Source organism: Alosa alosa, chromosome 9 (genome assembly GCF_017589495.1).
Source record: "Alosa alosa isolate M-15738 ecotype Scorff River chromosome 9, AALO_Geno_1.1, whole genome shotgun sequence".
Lineage (NCBI taxonomy): Eukaryota > Metazoa > Chordata > Actinopteri > Clupeiformes > Clupeidae > Alosa > Alosa alosa.
In genome coordinates, this window is record NC_063197.1 from 12,062,765 (window position 1) to 12,074,918 (window position 12,154).

Sequence of the window (12,154 nt, forward strand, 5' to 3'; positions counted from 1 at the left end):
CATGATAGAGTGCTCTCGTAATGTATAAGCTGTGTATTCAATAATATAGATGCCATACATCATTATTGATATGGAGTGGGTTGAAATGCGTTTTCATTCAGGCCAGTCTTGAAAGCATTTGATTATTGGTCATGCGACAACTTCTGTCCACCTATTTATCATTCATCATGAAATGTTATCCCCATATGCTGCCCCATAGTATTCTTCAGATTGTAATGGTTAAAATGACTGCAGATATCCTCCATATCCTAATAAGCTATATTAAATATAAAATTGCTATATCTATATCTGTAATAAGTCAAGATATGTATATTATGTTAGATTCCAAATATAATTTGAAGCAACAGCCCAGTGCAACCCTTTCAAAGTTATGATTTGAAAGAGACCATAGAAAGGCCTGATTTCTAATAATATGTCCAGCAGCATACTGAGATCTGGTGATGAATCGCTGTTGAAACTGAGCCAGCTGGCGAGGTAATCATTCTTTCTTGATTGGGCAGTGTGTTTTTTTTTTTTTTTTTTCACGACGCTCGCTCCATGGCTGACCAACATTTGGACCCAATAATGCGTTAAATGAGCTCATGGAAGTGTCTGAGACATCATTAAGACCTTATTAATCGCACCCAGGTAGCTTTCATACATCAACCCCCATGGAGAAAACTCAGGGTTTCCAAAATCCATAATTCATCACTCGCTCTATATGACTGCATTTTAGAGGTGGATAAAATTGGAGAGAAGAAAAACGAAGGGCTGTTTCTTTTCCGGGGGTCATTAATATTTAAGTTTGATGGCGTGCGTTATGACCTTACGCGAGCTGGCCAGGAAAAAAGACCTCCTACCAAGAGACCAACTCTCACCTCTCACGCTCCAACGTGGGCAGCCCAGTCTAATGCTGAGTTGATTAGATAGACAGACAAAATGAAGCACTTTAAAAGCAAAGCCTGAGTACGACCATGGGGTCTGCAGGGATAACACTGGTGAATACCCTGAAATCATGCCCAAGGTCCAACTGATGAACATTTCATGACATGAATTATAATGGATTCCGTGAACTCCAAATCACCCACACACATTCAACGAATATGCGACTGTGCTTTATTTTAAGAAGCCTCAGGTAGTATGTGCTTCATGCTTCATTAATTAATTGGTACAGTGTGAGCCTTATGTAAGTCCTTGATGTTTCTAAGATGTGCTTATCATGAAGGTTAGGGTTAGATTTGGGTTGGTGTTCGTAACATGTAAAAGCCTTGACCTTACATGGGAGGGACATTGTATTAATTATTAATTCAGTTATTTCTATCTAAATAAGCTCAATATACTTAAGGCGACCTAGATTAAGCAAAGTTTGACCAAAACTACTTCTCACAATATTGAAGTGAAATTAAGTGCAGTATGTCAAAGGATCTTATAGGCAAACTGCATACATTGCTGTTAGAAAAGGTCTGGTTCTGGATGGTTAAGTGTTAGTACACTAATGACCCAGTCCAGTCCTGTAACACAAGGACACAGGAGCTGGGAATGAAGGCTTTGTGCAGCATTTCACATTCTCTGCTTTACTTGTTCAGAAGGAAATGGCGGCCGTGTGAGTCATCAGAACTAAGGACAAGGGGTGTTTCTACCTCTATTCAATCTGTTTCCCTCACTCTGTCTTATTCTGTTTCTCTCTCTCTCTATCTCTCTCTCTCTCTCTCTCTCTCTCTCTCTCTCTTTCTCTATCTCTCTCTATCTCTCTATATCTCTCTCTATATATATATATATATATATATCTCTCTCTATATCTCTTTCTCTCTCTTTCTCTATATATCTCTCTCTCTATCTCTCTCTATATCTATCTCTCTCTCTGTCTATATACCAATATCTATATGCTCTATATACTCTCTATATATATATATATATATATATATATATCTCTAACTTTCTTTGTGTCTCTCTCTGTTTCCTTTTTTCCTTTTCTTTTCTTTTTCTTTGCTTTCGTGCGAGGATATCTCTCAACCACCAGGTGAAATTGGACTCCCCTTTTCTTTCATTGCTTCTCACATGAAATGTCACCACACACTTTTCCACTGTGCACTTTTGCACTGTGCACATTTATATCTCCGGGTAGAAAAAAAAGAAAAGGAGTGAGGAACAAAAGCGGGTTTTATGCAACGCGGCGGATGTAACGGCCGTCCGAGGCGGCCCTGGTGGGCGAGCAGGTAAACAAGCAGCCTGTGGGGCGCTGATGATTTCCGACCGCGGACTTTTGCATCAACTGGTCCCTACACACTCCTCGTCAGAGGTGTTAAGAGCAACGTGTGGGTGGGGGGTGGGGGGGGGGGGGACCTAGGTCTCCAGAGTGCTCAGGGTAACTAAATGGACAGGAGAGCAAAAAGGAACAGGCAGAGAAGAGACCGACGCATGGGTTGTTGGGTCTGCTGATGGGAGACGGTGATTGTTGGGTGGGGGGGAGTGAGTGAATTTACTTGATGGAGAAACTGAATGAATACATAAAGAATGGATGGAGGGAAGGTTGAACAAATAGATGGATGGATGGATAAATTCAACTTTGGCTCTCCTCTTACTGTATGTCCTCTTCATGCTGCCTCTGCTAAGCTTCTAAATCAAATCACCTGTTCCTCTCTTCCCCTTTTTGCCTCTTTTTATTTCCCCCTCTCCTTTTCTCTTTCTTTCCCTCTTTCATTTCCCTTCCTTTCTTTTCCTGTCTCCACCTTTTTACCTCTTATCTCTGTCCCTCCACACCCTCTCTCTCTCTCTTCTTTCTCCCTCTCCCGCTCCCTCGTTTCCTCCACAGGCTGGAGACGCCCAGTCTCCCTCCACGAGTGAGCCCAGTGCTGATCCGTCTGAGCAGGACAGTCCACAGGTCGGTAGCTAGATAGCAGCAGGTCAGGGTAGGTATCTGTCCTCTTTTCTCTTCTTCTCTCTTCGTGCCCCCGCTCGGCTTGGTGTTGGCCTGCTCCACCTAGACGTTGACCACGCTGACCACAGCACAGCACGCCTCCACCACCTCGCCATCACATTGACCCACACATCGTGGCCATGTGTTGTGGTGCATCTCTCTCTATCTCTCTACTCTATATACGTATCTATCTATCTATCTATCTATCTATCTATCTATCTATCTATCTATCTTTCTATCCCCCTCTATTCTTCTATGCCTGTCTTGGTCTACCTCTCTCTCTCTCTCTCTCTCTCTCTCTCTCTCTCTCTCTCTCTCTCTCTCTCTCTCTCTCTCTTTCTTTCTCTCCCTGTCTTTTTCCTATCCCCCTCTATTCTTCTATGTCTGTCTTGGTCTACCCCTTTCTCTCTTTCTCTCTCTCTGTATTTCTTTCTCTCTCTCTCTCTATCAAGCTCCTCTATCCCATGCCGCCGCCCTTGCCTGCTGCTACGCTAGTGTGATGATGGTATGTTACAATATTATTATGTTGTTTTTTGTTTTTTTTTTTTTGTTTTTTGGCTGTAGCTTTTCTCTCCTCAAGCTCCTGAAGTACGTGAGTACAAACCTGCCTGGGACCCACTGCAATGTTTCTGAGAAACATCGTGACATTGGCATGAGTTACATCCATGACCTCCATGAACGCTCGACATTCGTCAAATTCCTTCACCATGTTGTTTTAAAGGAACTGAATTTGAACTGATGTTCTCTTTTTCACTGCGCTTGTCAACCTCATGTACTTCACATTGTAACGAAACAGCACAACACAACAGACACTCTGAGGTGATTGTAAAACTGTTTGTGCGTTAAGCATTCTCAGATCTGAACGTCATCTCGGCGGCAAGTTTTTCGCTAGCTCCGACGCACAGACAAAAAAAATAAATTCAGGTCTCGAAATGAAGCATGCATAAATAAGTCTCTCTGCATCATGCATGCGTATTAAAGCAGCCAGTCTGAAGAGCTGGAGCAGGAAAAGCAGAAGTGTAAGTTTGTGGAAATTACTATTTTATTTAATTTTTTTGCAAAAAAGTGCAAATACAAATCTAGATGTAGTATAAGCTAGACCGAATCAAACTACAGTGCATTCATTTCATCGACACATAACATATAATAAATAAAAATACACACATACGCAAAAAGAAAATTAAATAAAACAAATAATGACATACAAGGGTTACACTCACACAGTAACACAATCTTAATTGTGGAAATGACTAAGGGTGTGAGAGCCACAGGCAGTGATGACAGCACACCCCCCAACCCCTCAACCCCCACACACACACACACACACACACAGTCTCCCCCACAGGAGTTTAACACCGGGAGAATAGGCTGGCAGTGTCTGGGACTTTTATGAACTTTCATGCAGCTTTTTATGGAGGTGTCATCAGAAAACCCTTTGTTCTCTCTCTCTCTCGTTCTTTCTCTCTCTCTCTCTCTCTCTCTCTCTCTCTCTCTCTCTCTCTCTCTCTCTCTCTCTCTGGCCTGTCAGCCCACACCAACACCATGACTGATCGCTGACTCCATAATAATACCTCCTGGCACTCAAACGCTCGGCAGGAAAACACAAAATTATTATATTCTCCTCACTTTTGCTCGCTCTGTCGTCTTTGTCTGCAGAGCAAATTTATTGCCTAGCTTTAGTAACTGGGTCGAACAATAGCCCCCACTCACTCGTCTTCCATCCTGGAGTGTGTGATGTCTCCAGTGATTTTAAATAGAACAGCACACATGCACACACACACACACACACACACACACTTACATCTTACGATAGAGCGTTTTTATCAAAGTATGTTTTAAGTTTCTTCAAGTCAAGTCAACAATTGATACATGGACGCATGATGTAGATCTAGCAATCCATGTGAAAGTGCCCAAGCTATCAAGTATGTGTGTGAATTTGCAGTCTTCCCAAATTTCTTCACATCCAGACATACGGTAGTGTGGCTGTCATGCATTCTGGCTATTTCAACTGCAGGCCATCTTGCCTTTTCTATGTGGACCCTGGGGACTAACAAGGTCACAGGGTGTTAGAGTGGACATTCTTCAGTAAAAGGTCCAGACTCTTGAAATGTTATCGCTTTATTCTTCTTATTCTTCTCCCTCCTGCTTCAGTTAGTGATGCAGGCTACAGAGGGCCCTACATGTGAATGGTAAACGTGAAAGTGAAGCCATTCAAACCCCCCCCCCACACACACACACACACACACACACACACACACACATACACTGACTCCTTCCCAGAATCCCCCTGTCAGTCCACAGCATCCATATGCTGCTATCCAGTATCATCAAAAATGCATTAAGCCCAGTAATGGGCACCTGTGCAAGAAGCTTAGGCCACCTGTGCTTAGCGCACAGACCCCTGCTGTGGCCCAACCCCCCCTCACACACACACACACACACACACACACACACACATACTTCCATCTCCTAGCGCTGTCATGCAAAATGTAATAGTGCTGCAAAACTCAGCGACATGCCCCCCCCCCCCCTCCCTCGCTCAACCCCCCCCCCCCTTTTTCCCCCTCCTTCTCCCGGAGCATATGATGTGGAGTGACATGTGTTTGTGGCTCGGGGACCCAAAGTGTTTTTCCTCAGACTGACACCACTTAGCCCCCTTCTTTCACTACACACCACCACCCTGTACCCCCCCCCCCCCCCTCCACCCCCCTCCCAGTGGCCACATGCGTGAAATGGCACATTCCTTCGGTTCACTTAGCGATTCTGCTCGGCTCAGATGGAATTCTCCATGACCAAGGGGGAGGGAGAGAAAGTGTGTGTGAGAGAGACAGATAGAAAGAGTGACAAAGGCAGAGAGAGAGAATGTGTGTGTGTGTGTATGTGTGAGAGATAGAGAATATGTGCATGTGTGTGAGTGAGAGAGAATGTGTATGTGTGTGTGTCTGTGAGAGAGAGAGAGAGAGAGAGAGAGAGACAGAGACAGGGATACAGAGTGTGCGTGTGTGTGAGAGACACTGAATGAAGTGATGCTGGTTAGATCCCCATGCGTGCCAGTGGCCAGTGGCATGCAGCTCCATGTCTGGCCAGCTCTCCGCTGGCACGCCTGCCTGCCTGCCCACTCCTGCCCTCCCGTGACTGGGAGGGGTCTGGACCCAGAGCAGCTGGCACGGCCGAGGGTGGATGGAGCCTGGATGAATCACCAGAACGGATGCTTCTACACCAGTTAGGGCCACTCTAACACTGATGCTTACCTCAGGAAGTCTGTCTCTCTCTCTCTCTCTCTCTCTTTCTCTCTCTCTCTTTCTCTCTCTCTCTTTCTCTTTCTCTCTCCCTCTCTCTCTCAATTTAATTCAGCTTCATTGGCATGACAGATATTTTAAGCATTGCCAAATCAATTAATTATAAGAACATACAGAATACATGTCAAACATGGTAGCCATAGATATATGCATCCAAAAGGAAATTCTCTCTTCCTCCCTTTCTACCTGTTTCTTCCCTCTTGGTCTGTGCCCATTTGCTTTGTCTTTTTTTCTTAAGGTAGTTTACCTCCAGTGTCTAGTTAGGGTGTAGAGGAGGTTTCTCCAAAGTGTAGCTTGTCTTCAGGGAGTATAAAAAGGCCCTGTAGTAGACATAAAACTGTTCATTTACCTCAAGGACAACGGCACTGCTATGAGTTCAGGAGTTCTCAGTCTTGCCCAGGGCCTTCGGCGGAATATTCCGACATTTGCCTCTAGTACTTTTCAGAGACTCTCAGAGCTGCAGAATTCTTTCTTGCTTTCTTGCTTGATTCCCCAGCCCCCACCCCACCACTCATCTTTTAGGTGTTTATTTTTGTGACTGCAGTGGGAGTAAAAATGCACAAGTGAGTCATAATTGGTCTTGCAGTCAGTTGTTTGTCTACAGTATGATTCAGAGCAATGAAAAAGACGCCTCTCTGTGTAGCTCTATGGGGCTTCGGGCGTTCTCTTATAATGTTTGGCGAGCTAAGGGAGCGGAATACATGTATCTACCGACAGAGCAACGGCCAAATATATTACTATTAGGCACACCACTGCCCTTTGGTGGCCAAAAGGGGGAACTGCAGAGAACAAGATGTTTGGTCCCAACCCTAACTGCCACTTGCAGACACTCCTAAAAAGTGCTTGTGTACTGATATTACAATGAGAAGTACATGTTGAAGCAAGTTGTACAATGTATTTACTGATCTACCTTTTTCCCCAGGGATTGGCTGATGACAATTGTAATAATGATTCATAGTATTTCATAGTATAAGTCAGATCTAGTAGGCTACCTGCAGTGATCAGATGTTAAGTAGCTTGTTTAAACATTGTTACTTTTTTATTTTTCTTTCTTACTTTTGTTCATTACACCTTTACAGTTTTGTCTCTTATGTTAACCTGCTGAATGTCACATTTCTATTAGTAGGACAGTCGTGTTTTGACATACAACTTGGAACATAATGTTACACAAGTCAATGACATGAGTCATTTATGTCAAAACATGTCATGCCCATATTCTTACTAATGTGTAAGTAATGTCATAATGTGCGTGTGTGTATAGCATAGAGTTTGAGGAGTGTTTAGGGTGGAGAGTGGAGTGACTGTGTGCAATGGTGTGGCCATGCTGACCATCACGCTTGTGTGTCCACAGGGGAAGGATCCTCTCTACGCCCAGATTAACAAAGGACAGAAGTGAGGGGGGACAAAGGGACAAAAACACACTGCACAGATCTGAACAGCACTGGGGAGAGAGTGGGAGACCTGCAGTCTGGAGTCCAGTCACACTCCTGGCTCTGTGTGTGTGTGTGTGTGTGTGTGTGTGTGTGTGTGTGTGTGTGTGTGTGTGCAAATGTGTGTGAATGTGTGTGTGTGTTTCGTAGGATCAACAGATAAAGAGAGAGATTGTGTGTGTGTGTGTATGTGCAAATGTGTGTGAGTGTGTGTGTGTGTTTCGTAGGATCAACAGATAAAGAGAAAGATTGTGTGTGTGTGTGTGTGTGTGTGTGTGTGTGTGTGTGTGTGTGTGTGTGTGTGTGGGTGTGGCATTCAGAGCTCCACTGCGACAGGTCTCAACCCGACCTCCATGGTCCTTTTCCTCCAAGCAGCCATCTTCTCCCGTCAGAGCAGCAGCAGCCGTCACCACCACCCAGCCAGCCCAGGCCACAATCCCCCCTTAGCCCCACTTAATGACCTCCCCTGGGGGGACAAGAGAAAGCTCTTCTCTTTAGCCCCATCTCTCTTTCTTTCTCTTTCTCTCACTCCCTCTCTCTTTTTCCCACTCCATCTTCTCCCTCTCTTCTTTGTCAAGTCGTTCCTGCTACACTGTGCTCCCCTCAATCCATGTTAATATCCCTGATGGACGGTGGTCTCTCCCTGCTCTCACTGCTTCAGTGCAAAACTGGACGGATCCTCAGTGGCAACATGATCCGATACCGCCACCCACATAGCCTTACTGGTCCTCTTTCTCTTCGTCTCTTTCTATTTCTCTCTTTTCTGTCTGTTCCTTCTCTCCCTCTCTCTCTCTCAGCTTCTCTCGCCTCCTCTTCCTTTAAAGACTCTGAACTGAGACCCCGCGTTGACAGAGAGAGACTTTTGCAGAGAGGAGCGCCCGTCAGACTCCTTCAAAACACTGAAGGGAACTCACACACACACACACACAGATGAGCACACAAGTCCCTGGACACACACACACACACACACACACACACACATGCACACCCAAATAACACACTGGAGGATATAGATCAGCAGAACTGACTCAGCCACATCAGACCCAGCGGAGCCGATACCCTCGCCGCTTCTCTCTCCATACGTGCCCTGAGACCCGCGCCAGCCGCACCAGTCCTTCGGCTCTGGTCTCTCCGTGCAGAGATCCACCACATCCATCCATCCATCCATCCACTTTGGGGTTATTCTGCTGCTAAGGGAGCTATGCAGAGAAATTGAATCACAAAAACAAACTTAAAAAGGACAAAGACGCTGTTCTGGTGCACTCAGAACCACACAGAACACACACTCAAGGAGTGACTTTTGCCAAAATCCTCCTCAAGCGAAAGACTTTCAGGAGGAGGACGTGTGCGAAGGCGTTGGAAACGTCAGTCCCCCAAGGAGTGGTGGGGGACATGAAAGAGGGAGGGGAGGGAGAATTAAAAAGAAAAGGGAAAAAAACAAGCATAAAGATTCTGTGATCGGACTGTTCCTTCTCTATAGCTTTTGTACTATACTAATGAAAAAAGGGACAAATTGAAATGGAATTTTTATTTTATAAGTCAATTGAGCCATTGAGGTCAACTCTAGATGCATTTTAGAGTTGTTACGGCTTTAAGGCATCAGACCATTGGTTTGCCAAACTCATTTTGTAAATAATAACAATAATGATGATGATAATGATAATAATGATGATAATAATAATAATAACAATAGTATTCATTTTGTCCAGGGGACATCTGTGCCATAAAATAGGCAGGCTCCAGTGATGCAAATTCTCAGTGGAACATAAGCAATACCAACTCATGTTCTCCATTGCCCCCATGGTTTTTGTTGTCCAGAGCCCACGTTTAGCAGTTTGGTTCAGCCGTAGTGATGGTCCAGATTGGTGTCTGGCGACGCTGGCCAATTGAACTTGAACTGCAGCCAAGCCTGTTCTTCACGGTGTGAACGGGGATATACAAATTACACCAGGAGCATCCATGTCCTCTTGTCTAAGTTATTGTGTTCCTCCTCACCGTGTGGGTGTTAATGTCATTGCGTACCGCCCTAAGCGTCACACATGCTACACAGTCATTTAATACGATCACTGCACTCGAGGTGCCAGTGGATTTGTCGGCCTCTGCCTCCCCCTCAAAACAGAATCTCTGGTTTCCATTTTGTTATCTGACCTTTCAAAGCTGCTGGTTAAGGTCCAAATGCGTGTTAGGGGGAAGGGGTCGAGGTGACCCTCAGTAATGTGTGTGTGTGTGTGTGTGTGTGTGTGTGTGTGTGTGTGTGTGTGTGTGTGTGCATATGTGCTTCTGGATGCGTATGGATGGACAACACAAAGTGTTTCAGAGGCAGTCCTGTGGGAATGAGGGAGGGTCCCTGTTAAATTTCATGTTTTTTGGACAACCACAGTGTGTGTGTGTGTGTGTGTGTCTGAGTGTGTGGAAGGGGCTGTTAAGATGAAAGCCTCTTGAAGTCAGGAGGGTAGGCCTAGATGTTAAGGCCATGTTGTCACATATACAGAGTTCTCAGAGTGACTGGGAAAGGTATTTTTCTGTCATCGTGGGCTTTTTAAAAAGCAGTTACAGTACTACTGCAATATGTGCACCCACACAATAGCTGTACTTGCACATCCACACAATACTTAGAAAATAATAATGCTTAATACAAAAATGAATATCACATAATAAACCTATCCACAACAAAAATGCATATGTCTGTCCTCACTGAAATTAACTGCAACCCTCCTCGTTCTAGCTGCATTGTCCCCTGCTCTAGATGTCTGTCGACAAGCTGTTCCAGGCTTCTGTTTTTAGGCCACCTGCTAACATTTCATTTATTGTGACCACTACAGATACTCCCTATTTTATGGCCAGAGTCCTGTTTTAATTTGAGACCAGTTTTGAATTAAGATCTAACTAAAAATCAGAGGGACAAACCAGAAAACAAGCTGATGAAAAAGGGAAAAAATGTAACATAACTGTTTCCGTACATTTCTAGACCTATTTTAACTTTACCTCAGCTAATGGTTTGGCAATGTTAAAGGAGCGTTATTTTTATCTTGATGAAAATGACATTCTACAGTGGATTTTTAGAGATTTTTTTCTTTGATTTATTTCTTTTTTATTTACGTATCCCACCATGTAATACTGTTATCAATAAACACATCCCAAAAGGAAATGCCTTTTCTTTATTAATAAAATAATCATCAATTTAACACTTTTTTTATTGTCTGAAAGTTACAGTAGATATCATAGTGCCCGCACAACTATGGTTCCTACTCCATTGTTCTCTATCATAAAGAGATCATATAGAGATGTTTGTCATTCTAAAAAGTAATGACTTAAAGTAATTCTGACATTTAAAAAAATCTCTTTGTTTCTGAATATGTGCTTAGCCTACATATGGTATGTTTAGATTTTCTTTTCACACGAACATGGAAAATAGAAGGCGCCACATATATATTTTTTTTTCAAAATTGGGAAATACTATCTTTTTTACCGTAGGCCACTCTAAAAATTATTTCCCTGCTGAAGAAAGACTACAAGCATTTTGAAATATGAAATATTTTACACAAGCCACTGCATCCTCACATGTGTCCTTCATAACCCTCCTCTGCATCCTCATGGGAAAATATCAGCTCGGCTGGTCTCGAGAGGAGCTGGATGCCCTGACCCCTCAAGCTGTCTCTGGCCCAGTGCCTGTAGAAGCTGACCAATACACGGTTAATACTCTGGTCAGAAAGAGAAGAGTCCTGTCTTTGGAGTTGTCCTGTCTGTAGAACAGAGATAGGCTCTACCCTAATAAGGTAAGTGCAGTGGAATATTCCTAAAGTGGAGCTGGTGTCATACAGGAATCAGAGAGAGAGTGTGTGTGTGGTGTTGAGCAGCTGGTTCACTTATATCTGGTTCCACAACCTTGTCATGTGACTGATTTACAATTTGAATGATGCCTGGTCATGGCATTATACAAGCCGACTTATATAAATGTTGATCTTTGGACATGTGTGGTGAGGAGCGGAAAGGAATCACAACAAAATGTTTCCTTAAAAGCGGTGATTATCATCTTAGTTTGAGCACTGTGAAATTGAGAAATGACAGCAATCAAATACCAATGTGTGATGTTTGTGGTGCAAGCAGGTAACGGTGATCAGTGTCACCAAATATGTAGGACTAACGCTACTCTGAGTCAGAGTTAAAAAATGGATTAATGTGTTGTAAATGCGCCACCACCCATGTGCCATCTTTAAAGTGTGACTGGCCACACCTTCAGTTATTAGGCTACGGTATAGCATTGTTATGTTGTCATGTTCTTATGATTCATCCAACATCAATTTATTGGAATAAACATCTTACGGCAAACATGAGGAAATGTAATGGTTATTGTTTTGGAAAAAGTGGGACAATGGCGCTGCTGTGAAGTGTCTGTGGTCCTGTCAACACACCGAAGAGATGCCTGACGAACTGCATTCTTGAAGAATGAATTTCTAGTCGCGGTTGATTAGCTCCCGTCTTCAGACCAACAGCGGGACCTGTCTGACGAGGTGAACTATTTACACCCC

General features: G+C 43.8%; 1 protein-coding gene across 11 annotated transcripts in view; it reads left to right on the forward strand.

Moving 5' to 3' along the window:
• dab1a (DAB adaptor protein 1a) overlaps positions 1-7,805 on the forward strand; it is a 133,281-nt gene extending 125,476 nt beyond the window's left edge. For 8 of the 11 annotated variants that reach the window (XM_048251921.1, XM_048251920.1, XM_048251923.1 and 5 more), the window contains 2 exons: positions 2,792-2,860; positions 7,547-7,805. In XM_048251921.1, the coding sequence (XP_048107878.1) occupies positions 2,792-2,860; positions 7,547-7,591 (114 nt within the window). In that variant the 3' untranslated portion in view covers positions 7,592-7,805. Of the gene's footprint in view, positions 1-2,791; positions 2,889-7,546 lie in introns of all 11 variants that reach the window. The other 3 variants (XM_048251924.1, XM_048251927.1, XM_048251926.1) reach the window with 2 other exon arrangements.
• Positions 7,806-12,154: the final 4,349 nt, after the last annotated feature.